The 17,995-nt window shown below is 38.6% G+C and overlaps 1 protein-coding gene across 2 annotated transcripts; it reads right to left on the bottom strand.

The window, feature by feature from the left end:
- Positions 1–1,260: 1,260 nt before the first annotated feature.
- Positions 1,261–17,201, bottom strand: LOC140225004 (aquaporin AQPAe.a-like). 2 transcript variants are annotated; one of them, XM_072302330.1, is made up of 6 exons: positions 16,842–17,201; positions 8,032–8,234; positions 7,311–7,454; positions 5,627–5,848; positions 4,637–4,717; positions 1,261–3,021 (listed from the first exon to the last, which is right to left on the bottom strand). In XM_072302330.1, the coding sequence occupies exons 1-6, from the start codon at positions 16,867–16,869 to the stop codon at positions 2,860–2,862; spliced, it is 840 nt and encodes a 279-aa protein (XP_072158431.1). In that variant the 5' UTR covers positions 16,870–17,201; the 3' UTR covers positions 1,261–2,859. The 2 variants fall into 2 exon arrangements, with proteins under 2 accessions (XP_072158431.1, XP_072158428.1); XM_072302327.1 differs by lacking the exon at positions 16,842–17,201 and adding an exon at positions 9,613–9,769.
- Between the last annotated feature and the right edge of the window lie 794 nt (positions 17,202–17,995).

Here is a 17,995-nt window from a genome sequence, read left to right as displayed (position 1 = left end):
GCAGAGACTTTTGAAGGATTTTTATGGCCATTAAAATACCGAATTAGGAATAATCCTTCAGCATCATATTTTGACGAGTTTTTTAAAACTCAGTCTAAAAAAATTCTCATAGTTCCCAATATGAAGGCGAGTATAACATTTGAACCAAAATACCAAGTGCAGAAAATGAGTGGTATTTTAGGTATAAGATCTGATATAACTATATTGTTCGGAATTCACTATGATATACTTTTTTTGTTGTTAAGTTAAATCCAACCATTGGCAGCCCTCTCTCAACGTTTTCTTTGCCAAAATATTGATAGAAAAATAAATATGGTTTGCTTGTGTCATAGAGCTGAAACAGTTTGTTCGCTGCTCTGGCGGAGGTTCAAAGAAATTCTTAGATAAAAAAAGCCAAATTATATTTCAAAAGTCATTTGCTTACATATTGATATTGACGATTTTTAAAAAAACAAACGCTTACGAACGTTTTACGAAACAAACATATTTTTAACACTCTTTTCCAACAGTTTTATGACAATCTTTCACCAAGTTTAAAGGAATGGATTTTACTGTTCTGATTTTACACGATTTTTACTCAACACAATTTTCAAAATTGAAAGTTGAAAAACAAGCCCCGCAGTTGCAGTGCTGCAAATTATTTGCTCTAGTTTTATTTTTTCCAAAAAATACAACCATAATTTCTTAGGAAATTATATTTTGCACGTGCTCTAAGCATCAAAAACCGATGATAAAAATTAAAACACTGCCAACCAAAAGCGACGGGCTTCTTTTTTAATCAGTAAAATGTTACTAAAATTGCACAAAGTTGAAAGTAGCAATACTTTAATACTTGTTGTCTGATCCTCATGATCAGTAGGTACCATTAATGTTTCATTAAAAAAAAAAAAAAAAAAAAAAAAAAAAAAAAAAAAAAAAAAAAAAAATTGATGACTACTCTGTTAAAAGTTTTGGAGTTACATTATTTATCGGATTCCATATGGCCCCCCAAAACCCCGAGTGATATAAATGCGGAACGGTATCTATTCTCCTTCCGGAGTGACTTACTCTATTACGGAGCGGAATCCACCCTTCTTGCGGAGTGTCAAATGCTTTAACGGTGCCAAGTTCACTTCGCACTCGTATTACTCGGGGTTTTTCGGTGCTATATGGACTCCCACACCGAATTTTACTCCTCGATTTTAAACAGTGTACCATGAATAGGTGAAGACATTTTTTTTCGGAGGAGGAGTAGCTAAAGTACAAATAAAAACAAACATGTGGCACAATTGAAAAGTCGAAACTTTATTAACTCGCTTGATGTCATTTTCATACAATAACAGCACTGAAATTAGAATGAATCTAAAAGAACTGGATTTGTGCTTTGATGAACTTCATCAGCAAAAAACAAAGGCCTAGCATGTGGCACCGTGGCACGATACTCAGCTTAAGGTAAAAGAGAGGGAATGTTTTCTTTCCTGTTGACCTATGATCAATTTATCAGTGCCTTCTTACGCTTGATCTGTTTCTCTCTCTTTCTTCTATTTTTACTACAGGAACGGAGAGACTTCTAATTGTGAGATCATAAGAGTTTAAATAACGACGCGTCCCTGTAATACGTGTTCTACGGATTCTAGAAAAGAAATATACCATTAGCGGTTTCAAATTAAAACTATTAAAAGTAACTCTACCGTAAACAACCTACTTTTACTTTTTCAAACCGATTTGCGACTGTCCACGAAAATGTAACCTCACTCCAAAAAGGCATAATGGTTGTCAAATTTACTTCAATAAGGGATCAAAAAACCGAATTTTGATATTTCAACGGATAATTGATTGTATGTATTGATGTTGTATTGATACCTTAATTTTGAGTTTTTGCGGGGGAAGCTCCACTTTCCCGCGGACAGTCGCATTCATATTTCATAAAAGAACTATACAAAAAATGTTTAATATTAATTTGTTCATCTCCCTAACATTTAATGTAAAATCATAGCTACTCATCTATGTCTTAATGAGGCGTTTGTGCCAATCGGTCTATTTTCCTTGAATATGCCTACCTTAAACAGTAGCCAGAGGAACCTCTCAGAGAGTGAAGGGGGTCCAAGGGTTCCAAAATCTTCCCTTTTCAGGACTGGGAAATTTTACTCCAAAAAACCGCATATTTAGTTATTTTTCAGGAGTTTTTATCTTCTGACCCACCCCCCCCCCCACCATGAAAAAAATTAGAGCCCAGGCCCCCTCCTCCCTCGAAAAATTCCTGTCTACGCCGCCGACCTTGCAAATCATCGTTTTTCAATAAAAACTCGATGCACAACTGATTGTTTTAAGCAAGTTTCCCAGAAAAAAACTGTACCGCTAAGACGCAACGGCGAGAAGTATAATGCCGATACTATGCAAGCTTAAAATTAAGAAAAGAATTGAAAGGCTTGGAGGACAAGACAAACTAGTGCAGTTTTTGCTATCTCAAGAAATACTTGGTTAAAGTTTCAAAATCACATGGAGCCTAATGGCAGAAAGGAAGTTTAAACTCACCTTTTTATGCTTAAAGCTGGATTTTAGTCGTGAATTTTTCACAAAATACACTTTCAAACTACTCTCAGTCGAGTTCTTGAATATCTCAATTTTTTCGAAAACTGCACTTATGCGCCTTGTTCTTCAAGCCCCTCAATTATATTAGAAAGTCATAGAATATTCTAGCGCGGTTTCTCTACTACAACTTCAAATTGAAGTTTGATTACCGGCCTGAGAAATCATTTGAAAATGCGTAAGGAATCTCTCCTTCTGGCAGTGATTAATGTTTATTTTTTATTTGTATTTTTTAAGTAGTGAGTGGCTGCGGAGTTATTTTCTCGAGGAGACGGTTTTCGTTGAACAGATTTACACTTCATCGCCGGAATGATTCTGCTGGTGCTGCAAGGTGATTCTGGCGGATGGCTGTCTGCTCACGCTTCGGCTTTTGGACGGATGATGGCGGGCGAACAGATGGGTGTACACGTAGGCGGCAATCATAGCACCACTCATTGGGCCAATCCAATAGACCTGTAATAAGGCACATTTAGCATCATTATGTTTATGTATACGACCGTTCAAGAAGAAAAGTACTACAGTTTCCGAAGGCACACGGAAAAAATGGGTATTATATGTATATTATTTGTATTATATATTATGTATAATACTAAATAAAAAATAAATAAATTAAATACATTGTTATATCAACGCATTTAGTTGGCGTGTAATTTTAAACTCTTACACCATTGAAAAGTAGGGAATATGCACTTAATTTACCGAAATTGTCTCCGATTTTTTGTAGGGTAACTAAAACGGGTTCCAAGTTGCGTTATTTGGACTGAGCTAAGCAGAAAGGAACCAACCCACATTTTGGAAAAAATTGAGTTGTGAGTGGTTTTGAACTCAACCACTGCTCTACTATCTATCGCCAAAAATTCAAAGTTTTTGTTGGAGCAAATTTTGCAGAAATTGAACTTGAAGTTTATCTTTTACATTGAGTCTTATGCAGGAGCCAAATTTTAAACCTCTTTTTCTCGGTTCGATCCCGATGTGGCTTGGTTCCTTTCTGTTTAACTCCGTCCATTTGTGCTCCCATTTAAATTAACGCACGCCACCGAGAAAGCCAAAATGGTTCCTGGAATCATCCCTCTCGTTGGGGCCACGATCTTGATTGCGTGATGTTTCTGCCGCGATTTTTGTAGTCTGTACATCTATGACGGCTGCACGGATCATGCATTACGGCGCACAGTGGATCGAGTCAATCAGAGAGGTTGGACATGAAATTTTTAACTGAAACTGCAAATATTGATGTTTATTTCGTCAAATTTTAAAGTTTAAGGGATGCCTTTCAATAGAGAATTTCACGAGGATCCCGATGGAACCATTTTTAAAACTTCAAAGTCTTGTATGAACGGAGCTATTTTTGACGTTGGACAGTTTGTGCTAATTCGATCTCGGAAACTACTGGACCGATTTTGCTCGGATTTGTTTTAAATGAAAGCTCTTAGGCTGTAGACGTGCCAACATTCCTTAGTTTTTCGATTTGCGCGACCGACGTTGCAAAATTTACCTCGATTTGATAACGACATGCTTGCGTTTTTGACGTTGGACAGTTTGTGCTAATTCGATCTCGGAAACTACTGGACCGATTTTGCTCGGATTTGTTTTAAATGAAAGCTCTTAGGCTGTAGACGTGCCAACATTCCTTGGTTTTTCGATTTGCGCGACCGACGTTGCAAAATTTACCTCGATTTGATAACGACATATTTGCGTTTTTGCCGCTGGACAGTTTGTGCTAATTCGATCTCGGAAACTACTGGACCGATTTTCCTCGGATTTGTTTTAAATGAAAGCTCATAGGGTCTAGATGTGCCAAGACCCCTTCGTTTTTCGATTTGCGCGACCGAAGTTGCAAAATTTACCTCGATTTGAAGCTTTTAAAGTCTCCAAATTTTGTCCGACCTCTCACAGTGACTAGATCCACTGAGCGGCGGAGGCAACACGAAAGCGGAGTCGCGACCATGACGAAAGAGATATTTCTGGGCCCTATCTGGAAATTCCCAAAAATACTTTATGGAAAATTAAGGAGATATCTTATATTTTATAATAATTAAATTCCTTATAGTTCAGACAGATTTGTTCTTACCCAGTGATCCTTCCAATTTCTGCTGAACAATGCAGGACCAAAGCTCCTTGCTGGGTTCATACTGCTACCAATGAAGTGAGCCTAGGAAATGGAGTAAGAACATAAATTCAAAGAAATGGAAGGAGGAAAGTTAAGTCGACAAAAAATATATTTTACAAGTGGCAGCTTATTCAGTTAACGGTGAAATCGTAAAAAAAACTATCAACATTGGACAAGCACTGTGGGCAGTGGGCACCAGTTGAATTTTAACCAGAGGTTAAGACTCTCAGTTATGGAGTGTCCCACAAGGACAAAAATGTCACCTAGACCGTGCAATAAACATCATAAGTGGCGAGGCGTGAATGATCGATTATCCATATTTTCCCATTTGAAACTATGGTAAAGAATCGATTTATTAATCAATTCTTTACCATAGCTTAAAATGGGAAAATATGGATAATCGATTGTTCGGTGTTCGTTGTGGACACCCTGTTATCGATTCTTCTCCATAGGTATAAATGCCAAAATAATCTATATATCACAAAGCACACCACGCCTCTGTATATCATACAAGCCCTAAAATCCTTAAAAATAGCATTTAAAGCATTGCTTTGACAAGAGGTTTTACCAACAAAAAGTGGTAGAATCTGTCCTTATAGCCTCACAGTCATTAACTCTCTATGGCATGACTTTTTTTTCTTGATCTCGGATTCTGAGACACATAAATCTATGTGTGATGTGATATTGTACACACTTTTTTCTCAAAATTTCAAGCAAAAGGTCACTTTTTCGATACGTTTTCGATTACGGGCACCCGGCCATCCGATGTTAGCAAAGAAGATAGGAATTATCACGTATTCCACACCGCCATTTTGGATCGAACATGTATCGAAAAAGTGATGGCGCACACCGGGCTCGGAACTCGTCGAGCAGAACTTGGCGCCAGCTCTCCCATCTACATTAGGACTCTATGTACTCTATGATCGAGACAAACGATTCAATTAGTCTTACCGCCGGTACGAGAAGAGCGACGCAGACAACACCGAATTTGATGGCGACGGTTTGTCCGACATCAGGGTTTTTCGTGTCTTGTACGGCGCAGAAAACGAGGGAGAGAATCCCAGTGATGAGCATCTCCACACCGACGGCCTGGGCCGTGCTCATTCGCGGATCCACGGCATTGCAGCAGAAACCAGCCTCCTTCTCACCTAGCACCTCGTTCGGGACAAGCACCTGCGAACAAACAAATTACTCAGAGGGAGCGAAAACCCACGGAACCCTGGTAAAAAAAATCAGTGATCCCAAGCGTGCGGATATATCGGAGACGAGAGACCCTCCACTAGTATCTTGGTAATGGTGTAAACTTTTACTTTCGGGACTTCAGCATTCTATTGTTGACTTACCTACATGGTTGATGTTTAACAACGTGTTGGCAGTTTCGTTTTGCAAACAAGCCGAAGTTTGGGAAACTTGTTTGGCTCCTAACGTCTTCCAAGGCTCATCATCCACCATGCGGGTAGGTCAACAGCCAAAATAAGAGTGATGACTGTCGCTCCCTTAAAATTGTCCATAAGGAATTGTTGAATCCCCGAAAGTAAAAGCTTCCACCTGTCGCCAAGAGGCCAGTGGAGGGTCTCTTGTCTCGGGATATATCCGTGCCGTACGGATCTTCCCTATACCAGCACGGACTGCGCACGGACCAGAAGCTTCCGGGAGAACGTTTCCCTATCGAAAATATCCGTACGCTTGAGTTGACGTCACAGAATAACGGAGTAGTATAGCCAATAACAGCACGGAGAGCTTTAGAGCGTACGGATCTCGCAGACGGAGCACCCGGGAACACTGAAAAAATGCTGTGCTGCACTCTTTCGCCCACTAAACAAATCCAATATGGTTGGCAAAAAGCAGAGAAACCATATTTAAAACATGAAAGAGGTTCTTAAATGTTGTCCTGTACTTTGAGTAGCAATGACCAAAGTGCGAGACCACGTATCTCCATTGCGGTGTTTAAAAATGTTCAATCCTACTGTATTTTTTTGAAGTGAGACAAGCCAACTTTCGAGTTTGAAATTTATACTGGCTATTCCACTAAGAGAGGAAAAAAATCAAGTCAGTTTTCAAGAGATTACGTTGACTAGTTCTCTAAAGAAGAATAAAAGTACGGCAGGAAGTCTGCAACGTCGCAAACGGATGAGATACGTGATATTGCACTTTAACCATCGATGTATGTTACAGACTCCGCCCTCCCAGAATACCTTACTACCGTGCTAAGGAAGAAAGCCTTAAGAGCCTTCAGATGTTGCCAAATTTCTTCCGGTATAATATGAATTTCCAAGGAAATTCGTAAATATTTTTCTTTTAATTTTTCAGAAAATTTAACTTGCGATCGGATCGCTAAATTATCTGAAAATCTCAAAAGAAAATATTCTGGACTCATTCGGAAAAGCAAAGACAGGACTGCCAACTCTCTAATGTTCATACGGCGTTTTTTCTCAGCACAGCAGACTAATAGAGAGAGGATGAATTCTAAGTTTCAAACACCTCTATGGACCTCAAAAAATGGCGGAAGACTCTTGATGACCGTAGGAAAGAGCGGATGAGAAGATTTTTGCTATTGTTGAAACCTTTTTTGGGTCTGAGACACAAACCGTTTTCCTGTGCATATCATCACCATGAACTATCACCGTGTACTTACCCTTAGAATGCTGTATCCAACAAAGGCACCGAAACATTGCATTACAGTGTAGTAGATGAACATGAATATGGATTTTTCACCTCTCACAACGTCGGCAGCCGTCAACGCAGGATTGATGTGACTGCCACTAATGTGTCCAAATATCTGAAAGATAACAAGTTTTAATGAAGTTCATAAATAAGGAAATATTCGGCTGTATAAGCCGTAATTACAAGCGTACTTTTTCTTCATGTTCCTAGACATCTGTTTCTCATAGATCAAAAGAACACTTTAAAAACAAAGTTCTCTTTCTGTGTGCTATTAGGGACATATGTACATACATACTTGCCGCTGTGCGACACCTAGCCGCCAAAGTCCCCCATATCTCCCAAAGCCCTTCAGGGAGTTGACACTCCCTCATTTTTTGCGAAACATCCTGTCACCAACCTTTTCCCTATATTAGAGTTATACTCCTCCCTATAATTGGAATACATTTTGCAATTAGGAACTACCATTTCTGGCTTAATTTAGAAACAACATAAATGTTCCTGTGCACATATGTATTTTTACGGATGATTAGGAAATTTAGTCTCTGATTGCAAAATATGTGGTCCAATTATAGACCGTGTTCTTCTCAACAGAAATTTGATTTATCATTCACGGATTAGTCCCTAAAAAAACATTCGAGTGCAAATTAAGAAGTAATGGGAAAGTGGAGATAAAAGACGATACAATTACTTACAATAATAGAGGTTGCAATGGCAAATGAGAAAGAGATGACAACGCTAAGATGATCCTGAACGCCTCCAGCTGAGTTTGAGATCAGGGACATGCAGCCAATGCTGAGCAGGATTGCAGTTCCACAAAGCTCTGCTAGACCTTTCGCCAGCAGCAGCCATACTTTCTTCGTGTTTAGGTTCTTGAACTCGTGAGGCTCAAATACACCTTTGCAAAATATAAGAAAGTCTATCAAGGAATGTCATAGATCGGCTTATTACGTAGGTATTGTAAACACCTGCTACGCGTGGGAATATATGAACTTTAGAAGAAAATAGATCTTGTGTAGGGGATAGAGCCATCGAGGTAATTGTCCGGCATGTAGTTCCTTAAAGAGCGAGTTAAAGTTGTTTTAAATGTTGACTTGATGTCTTTCAACTATACTGTACATCACCATTTTTAATTTTGTTCTTTTAAAAATGAAATCTAAAATATAATGATGAGATGTTACATATTCTGAGGGAGGGGGGGGGGCGGCGAGCACCCGAACATTTCACGACTTGACCTGACCCTTTCACCTCCCACATGAATTACTTTTGAAAGTTAGGAGCTTAATATGCTCCACATACAATTAACGGCTGTTGTTGATGATGGTCAATGGATCAAACTTGGTTAAGATGTACAATTAACTAAACGAATCTTAACAATATTATACAATACATATCATAACAATAAGATCATATATATCTATATATCATTATATCATAACAATATTCTATTTCAGAGATGTAATGAAAAGCTCGGAGGTTAACATTTTGGGGAAAAAAAGATCCTAAGTTTAGAAGTTGAAAAGTCATTCTTATAATTTGATGTGTTCCTTCACAATAAGAAGGCAAACTTTTTCTGAAGTATCTAACAGTATCTAATTACTAACTGTCTTAGCTTTCATTTGATGATCTCTCCAGCATTATCTCATAATTTTAGTTTGCGAAATTATTAACTCTTTTCTTCATCAGAACATTTGCACAGTATTTTTAACTTATTTTTTCCAGATTCGTTACTTTTTTCAGCAACATTCATTATTCAATTAATATTAAATGTCTTCGCGCCTCTTTGATGTCATGTACTTTGTGGAAATATTTTTAAAGAGGCAAGCAGCTTCGTATTATCTTGGAAAAATGGTTTTCTTGATTATCGAAAAAACCTGGGAAAAACTAGTCATAGTTTATTTTTTTAAGACACAATCCCATTTTAGAAATGATATTAGTGAGGAGGACAGCTGAGGGCTGATACATAAAGTATCAGCAAAGAACTTGACTGCATTCTCTGTGTGTCAAATCCTCCCTCAAAATTCCTATTTAATAATCCACATTTAAGTCCTGCATGGGCATGCAGTCAATTGAAAGATAGTTCCAAAGCAAACGTGACACCGTCACTTTTTTAACACAAGAAGCTGAAGCATCCCATTTTCAAATCAGCAGTATGTTATCTCCATGAACGCAAATTAGGAGGAGACAAAATCGATTTAATCCGAAAATCACTGTTCGCCGCAGACAGAACTGCAATCATCAGGTGGCGAAATGTTTTAAATAGTCATATCACGCACCTAACACTGCTGCTGTGTTATCTAAAATAACTTGATTAATAAAATTAGGATGCGTTAGAACGAGAGGATACATTTTATCACTCGGGAGATCCTTATGCACCTGTTTCCCAACTGCCGGGCAACGTACTGGATAGTCCTCCATTTGCAAATTGAAATTCGATCATCAGATCCCAGGGAGAGGCTCAATTGGTAAATATATTCATAAACGGCATAAATCGTCGCCTACCTGACATAAGGACTTAACTACACTCCGCAATGAACCCTGTCTCCCATACAATTCAATGTTCTCCCGGGTTCATCTCAATATATAGTTACACCCTTATGTCAGCCAAGCGACGAAATGAGACGGCAGATCTCTAATCAGGAGTGATTTAAGGGTCCGCTCGACTTGGGCTTTTCCATCAAGTGCTACACGATTCCTCAATATCGTTGGAGAGGATAATCGTTTCTCATATCGGCACTTATAAATCAAAAAGGGCACTGAGAAGGAAGATATTCATTTGTTTTGATAGGATAATCTCGCTTTTTTCCTCAATCTCATCTACGATTGCATATTTCTTGATGCTGCATTGCACCAATTCATGAAGATTTGCACGTCAGTTAGGATACGTGCAGTGCAGTGTGTATTTAATATTTGCTGGAACATGAATCAATTAGACGCAGCTCACATTTCTGGTACATGTCGGGTAAAAATACTTAATGTTTTGCAATATTGAGGGCCAGCACCACTTCTTCGGAAAATTTACAATGCTGCGATAAAAATAAGTGATGATTTACTTCATCGACACAATAGGCAACGCCAGAAATAAGTTAAGGTGTAAAAGAAAGTAAACGAGCAAAGCTTCAGTTAGCGTCGCATGCGACAGATAATAAACGAATTTCATAGTAACTCCTGGATGCAACTATTCGGGCTCCATGGATGTCCGTTTTGCATACGTACGCAAGTGAAGGCATTTTGACTTTAGACGCTGACTGCCTCACCAACGGCACTCCATGAAGCGAGTCAATGAGATCAGTTGAACCAAATGTAGCACCATTAGAGGGTCAAATCAGTTTGTTATTACGAAAAATAAAGGTTTTAGAGGTGGTTTCATTGATTTTCTCGAAAAGTTTCCCTCGAGAAGAACCCCATACAATGTATAGAAATGAACATCAAAATTTGCAGTTTTAGTCGAAAATTTCACGTCCAACTTCTTTAAAACGCTCGTGTCATCGCGCGGCGAGCTTTACTGCTAGTGTCTCGCGATGAAACGATTGTTCTGCCATTTATTAGGATGTTCGCAGTAAATATCTTGATAATCGATTCTTTACTACAGCTCCGAATATAAAAATATAGCTAGTCCACGATTCACTCCTCGCTGCGCCACTGCAACGGACGACATACATTGTTTTTGTCGGTAAGTTGTTTTCTATCGGTGCCTCCTTTGAGTGCGTGAGTAATAATAGGAATTTATTATTAAAACTGAGAAGATAAACTGCTTTGATGATAAACGCGTCGTGTTTGACCTCTGCGTGTTTCATAAATTGAGTGACGTTGATTTTCTTAAAATTTACTCACAGCTCATTCATTATATTTCAAACTGATCAGAGCGCAAATACGACTTGATTAACAGCGCTGACGTATGGTGATACAAAATATTCTACGATACTAAAGTTCTGATGTTTACAGGAGTATCGTTTACGAAATCACATGGGCGGCATTAAGTAGTCGACTTGCTATACTCTTCGCCTAATTTCTTCATATTGATGGCTAAAGTTCGACACCACGTATTTCCATTACGATTTTTCAAAATCTCTACATTTAGTTAATTTTTTTGAAGAGGAACAAGTCAACTTTAAAGGTAGCTTGAAATATCTACGGGAATATTCTACTATGACAGAAAAAAAAACAAAGAAGTATTCATAAAATTACTTTGATCAGTTTAAGAAAAAATGAAGTATGACTGGAAGTCTGCAACGTCGCGAACGGAGGTACGTGGTCTCGCATCCCTGCGATCGATATATTGAGTCCCTTCAACAGAAAATTGAGCACATTTCGGACTTAAAAATTTTGTGAGGATACTCTTCATAGCCTGATGGATATTTTCAGAAAATTTCGGAACGTCATCTTGCTTCCACCTCTCTATACGCTCTTTAATTTAAAAGTTAATGATCTAAATGTTTGTTTTTCTGTGGGAACTGGGATGGTAACCTTTGAAACGTTACAACTCTGATTGTTAATTGAATAGATGCCAAAAACAATTAGGATGATCTATGCTTAGTTGCGAGGGTTGAAACAGAACGTTTCAAAGTAGAAGGAAAGGCGTTTTCACAAAGGGTGCTTCAAATATCGAGAGCGAAAGCTGAAAACAGTTTATCTCAGATTGCGGCTATTTAAGTCTCTTATGTTTTATTTTTTTTAAGGAGAACTAACCGACAGTTTCAATCAAAAGTTTCTGTGAATTTTCGTCACTCGCTCAAAAATATTACACGAAATGCAAGGAAACATTTTAACTAGTTTTCGCTCTGGAAAATAGGACAATGTCGGAGATTTTTAAAGGTTGCGAATTGAGATACGCATTTTCACATTCAGCCATCGATATTAGGATCGCATTAGCAAAAAGGAGCTTGCGTGATTACAGTGTTGTAAAAATGTTGTTTCTTTATAATTATCTACAAAATATCCCAGTAGGTATAGCAAATAGTTTTTTTTTCCTAACAAGAGAATGTCTTATTTTAAAGGAAAATGAGTGTGTAAATTTGAATACCGCACAAGTATTTTTAAGGGAAAAGAAGAAGTCGCATAATTTTGAAAACACCGGAATCGCGTTGGTTCCTTTTTGCTAAATGCGATCCATTTCTGCTCAGTGGAAGGTGCTTTTTCAGAACGCTCTATTAGTGGAGGACATCGAACTGAACTGCAAAGCCACGGTAGATGTAGTAAATATCATCATGAGTCTTAAAGCACCCAAAGGTACGTGTTAACCGTGGCTGAATAACGCCGAGTTGTGCTTGCTGCTGTCTTGCGAACAGCGATAGACAAAGGAACGAGAACAAGAACCACATCATAACCACTGAACTCAAATATTGTCCCGCTTCGAATTTTAATTTATCTCTGTTTACCGAGGAGGGGCGAGCCTCATTTTTTATTCGAGGAATATTTCTCCGAGTGACGGACAAGCGTAGACGTCATGGTTCGGTCGTGGATGCAAGTTAATTGACTCGATTAGCTCCGCGGGCGGACTTCCGATAACTTTACTGACCGGAATCATTTAATCACCATCGAGAGGTCATTCGTACGGATCGTAGAACGATGCATATCCTGTCGTCTCACGAAAATTCAACCAAGTAACTCAACGGCGCATTCGTTGTCGTTGCACCTTCTTCCCAGCTTGATGATTGGTCATTTCAGTAAGGCCAATTCTAAGGATAAAATGCCGATTTTTGACAGGTTGTTAGTTAAGTGTAAAAAATGATATGTTCGGAAGGTATCGATCGACATGAGTCGGTCGACACCGATTCGGTCGACAATTTTTGAAAAACTGGTGTCGATTCGATTGGCATGAATCGATCGAAAAATAAAAACGTGAACCGATCAACGTCATTCGATCGACATCGACTCGATAGATTCTCGGGTTTGCCAATCAATTCACGGGGTTGTTGATCGATTTATGGGCTAGTCGATCGATTCCCAGAGTTGTCGATAGATTCACGGATCTGTTGGCTGATTCACGGCTATCGATCAAATTGGTGTCGACCGGATCGGTGTCGATCGAATCACGCCGATTGGTCCACGTTTTTATTTTCCGATCGATTCATGACGGATCGAATGGACACCCGTTTTTTAATGATTTGTCAATCGAATCGGTATCGACCAGTTCACGTCGATCTATTCACATTTTAGTTTTTGATCGATTCATGTCGATCGAATTTATACCCTCCGATTTTTTCAAGGGAAAGAACTTGTTGAGCACAATAAGTAGGTCTATCAGTTTTTTTAAAAATTTCATCACTCCTTAATGGTGAACAGTCAGAAAGAAACGCCTGTGCCGGGTAAAGCCCAGAACAGAAGCATGTTTTTTCTCACTATCTATAATTCCGAAAGTCTGCTAATCCTGTGTAGATAAAAAGTCGTAAAAATGAAAGCTTGACGCCAAGAGTATAGCTTTCCTTTCGTGATTACAGCTGTTTAGGTTTTGGTGAAATAAACCATTTTATGAAAAATAAAACTGGTATGACGGGCTGTCAGTTGACTTGGGTGATATTGTAATTTTTATACCATATTTTAGATCTTTGGAAAGTCTCAATTGGCTCCATTTTAAATGGAGGTAAATAATTACGATGACTATGCGTCACTGATATGACGCGATGAAATAAGTTTAATCTCTCTAAAACATGTTTACTCGTTCAATTTATCGTTATCACTCGAGCTCCAAATCAGTCACAACTATAAATGGTGTAAATTGAACAGAAGCACTATTTCTTGGTTTTATCTCCTTTGTTTGGTTATGGGGCTTATTCACACTCAAGTGGCGTCGGTTTGCACTCCTCGCATCGGTTGGGATTTTGATGCCTATGATTCACTGGAGGTCGAGCACCACTTGAAATGCACTTTTGGCTTCGGGTCAAGTTCCGTCCGTTCCGTCCGGAAACCAGAAATGCAACTAAGTAAAAATACGGAGCTCACTCTGATTCCAATTACGTAACGAAAGTTTCGAGATCTGCTTATTGATTGATCCCAAGATTAGGGATGATTTAAAATTAAAGTAAGCTTAAAATCTCGATATTTTAATAAATGGGAAGTTTAATATTGATTTTTTCATAGATAAACTAACCTATTAACATGTCGCGTCGCTCTTATAGGCGCTTTTTTGCGCTCTGCGATACCCAACCGCCACTTGTTTAAATATCTAGTTAATATCTCTCTCTATAACGAGAGCCCAAAGGTATCGGCCGATTTTCTCGTTACAGAGAGGTTCTCGTAATAGAGATATTATCGTTATAATGAAAGTCGTTATGGAAAGAGTACTGTATTAAGTAAATTGATGATTTAATCAAAAATTACCGTCCAAATTAATAAATTATATTTAAGTTATGACAGTTATTCGAGTCAAGTCACTCAAGTTTTTTGACTGTAATTTTTCGCATGGTAGTGAAGTACTTATGCTTTACATCATACTTGTTTTCAGATAAAAATGGGGTTATATTGGGGGTATACGTGCAAGTATCCCGCGTAAAATGTCTAAGGATTTATCAAATTTTTCATCGATATTTCACAGGACCTAGTTCATAATCAACGATGATGATTCAATGATCCAAGCACTGTAGATTTGTTTCCCTATTTGTTATCAACTGGACTTAATCGATATAGAGCACTTCTAAAATAAGATTCATCAATCAAGCGGTTCAAGAATTACTTAACGCACGCACGGGGGGAGAGCGGATTTGAGCCAGCGTTATGGTACATTACAAGAAGGCAGGAAGGGGGGGGGGTGTCAATCCCAGCGTTACGTAACAAATCCGAGCCGGAGGAAAAATAATTTTAAAAAACGTGCAACATATTGAAAATCATGTCCTTCCCGAATGAAAATGGGGGAGGGGGGGGGTCAGGCCAGCGTTATGCAATTCAAAAGGGGGGCTGGGTTACGGGTGCGTTACAAAGAAGGGGGTAAGAAAATCGGAGAAAATGCGTTACATAATCCTTGAACGGCTTCTAAGATTATTCGATATTGATTAGACGATTCAGGCGCCGCTGGTTAGCATATCTTTACGGACCTCAAGGCTCATATACAGGGTGATATAAAAAATCCCGCATCCATTTCTATAACTCCTAAAGTTCTTGCCTCTTTTCAGGGTCGTCCCTGAAAACTTTTGGGGTTCTCAAAACTCCCAAGAGTTGTTTTTTTGACACCAGAATACTCAGCAAATCTCAAGTCTCTGTCTCAATTTGTACAACAGTTACAGGGGTCATGATCCGGAACTTATGGACCACCGTGTACTAATTGATTTATTTCCTTTTGAAAGCAACTGCTTTCCGCATGTCGAATCTAAACGGCGACACAGGTTTCACGAATTATACTAAAAAAATCGCATGAAATTGCAATTTGTGGATGAATTACTTTGCCATGAGAAATGATATCCTCTCAAAATACTAAAGTTTGCCCTGAAGGCTCATTGTGAGGTGGGGGAGGGGGACTGTACAAGGTTCTACCAAAAGCAAAGAGGGAGGAGAGGATCAAGCTAAATTTAAAGTAGGGCTAAAACGCCTGCTGTTTCAAATTTTAGAGGAGCGAAAAAGCTACAAAAATGTATTATATCTTCCTCCGTAGAATTTAGGGGGAAACGCTAAGCGCAGTTTGACATTTTTTTTAGAGGAGACCGAGGTATGGCTGGCAAATTTCTGATATGGGGGTGGGAAAGCCGAAAAAATATATAATAATAAATAAAAGAACAAGCTTGTCATAATACATGAAGGGCCCCGGAAAATGATGAAAACTGGTCCTGAATGACTTAAGGCGGTTTTCTCTTTTATTGTCGCTCCCCCGGCGTAAGGGCAAACCTCTCCTTTATCAATAGCTCTGGATAGCATGGAGTTATATTCATTACAGGGCTCATCTCAAAATGTAGTTATGCCCTAACGTCAGGAGGGTGACCTTATTAGATCCCTTCCTCTTCCCCCCAAGACAACCATAAAGCTGGACTAACCCCTCCCCCCTCCTAAATTGAAGTAAACAAATAATTTAGTAAGAAATAGAGTTGAAGACAAATCGGCTCTCTTTTAAAGATCACTATGCATTCTATAAAATGCCATCCCATTCGATACTGATCATAAAAACTTAAGGTGCTGCAAAGAAAAAGGAAGAGTTGCTGATCTGCAATTCAATGTATGAGTTTTTCCATCAGTTTACTCGAACATCCGAGTTTTTGAATTCAGTTCATATGAATATTGAATAAGAGGAAGCAAACAATTTTTTTGCTCTTCCTCATGAAATGGGCGTTTTGCGTAAAAATAGACTATACTAGACATTTTCCCTTCCTTTAAGAATCCTTTCGACCCTGATTCCACTTCCAAGTGCCTTTGGTAATTTATGAACGGCTTCTAACAATAAACGAACAAAAAATGATAAGCACAAGAAAAATTAAAAAAAGATGGTGGATGAGGAGTGGCAGCTAATTATTTCAGCGGAAAAATTCTTAACGAGATACAGAAAGAAGAAAAAAAAAGTAAAATTCGAGGTAATTGAACTTACTGTTGGGTGGATCCTTCTGGAACGGCATTTTAAATCACAGGAAGAATCGATGATCGAAATCACATAACCATTCAAACGCGGCTTAGGCGGTCGACTGCAATCGTAAGCTTACGTGCACTGAGCGATCCTACCCATTCATCGCTTAAACTGCCCACCGTCGAAATAATCAGATAAGCGCCGCCGAAAAAAAAAAAGATAGAGGAAGAAACAATAGACGTCCAGAAATTCGGGAAAGAGTGCGCGAACGGGAGCAGAGTAGATGGCGCTTTGATCGTCGGGAAACACCTGGATGATCCCGTGAGTCGATTCGGGCGATCGAATGTCAAACCAGAAACCGTTTTACAATTCCGATAAATATTATCTAAGAAAGTTTTCCCCTTACTTCATCCGCCGTGAGACAAAGTCTCCTCAATAATTGATTAATGGTGGATTAATGGCAAAACAAGCGGCTATGCTTTGACTTTCCGCCACACCGCTCCCCTCCCGTCCCTTTTCGTAATCCGATCATGCCACGTTTCAGTCTAAAGATACAATTTAATCTTCATCTTCGCCGTGTAATTCACTGGAAAACCACAATTCAAGCTGGAGAAATTTTAAGATTGCCGATAGCGTGTTGATTTTTTCGTAGATCTTCTCACACAGTCATATTTATTTTAAGATAAAAATAATTTTTAACATGTACATAGTGCAGTTCTCGACCTCGCGATATAGGTGGGCTCATCAAGTACGAACTTAATTTCTTACATCCTCTCAAATAATGTAACACTTGAAAATTCCAATTTTTTCTCCTTCTGCCTCCGTTTAAAGTGTGTCGTAAGATTTGTTGCCTCACGTTCATTGAATATTCTTCTTTTTCTCTCAAACGGGAAATTGTTCAATGAATCATGATCAGACCGCGTTCATTATCAGAAAGGAACCAACTAACAACTTTGCAACGAATGAGTTGACAAAAGAATTGCCATATCAAAGAAAAGTTTCTCGATCATTATATAAAATTTAGGTCGAAAGAAAATACCTCTTTGAAAAATGGGGGTTGAAATTTGTTTTTTCTACTAATTACTAGGAAAGAATAAAACTTAAACCTTTTTTCTTCAGTATCGGCTCGAAGTGAACTAGTTCCCTCCGCTGAGCTTAGTCTGCAATTTTCCTTTAAA

This window comes from Bemisia tabaci, chromosome 1, assembly GCF_918797505.1.
Source record: "Bemisia tabaci chromosome 1, PGI_BMITA_v3".
Lineage (NCBI taxonomy): Eukaryota > Metazoa > Arthropoda > Insecta > Hemiptera > Aleyrodidae > Bemisia > Bemisia tabaci.
The sequence above is the reverse complement of the archived record's forward strand: the minus strand, read 5'-3'. Positions and strand labels throughout refer to the sequence as shown.

Bases quoted from the DNA above. Each gene is read 5' to 3' on its own strand.
- LOC140225004 (XM_072302327.1), bottom strand. From the start codon at position 9,754: ATGGAGGACTATCCAGTACGTTGCCCGGCAGTTGGGAAACAGGTGCAT. The intron at 8,235-9,612 runs GTGCGTGATATG...TATTTTGCAAAG, and splicing joins TAACACAGCAGCAGTGTTAG to GTGTATTTGAGCCTCACGAG. The intron at 4,718-5,626 runs GTAAGACTAATT...TCCATTTCCTAG, and splicing joins TCGCTCTTCTCGTACCGGCG to GCTCACTTCATTGGTAGCAG.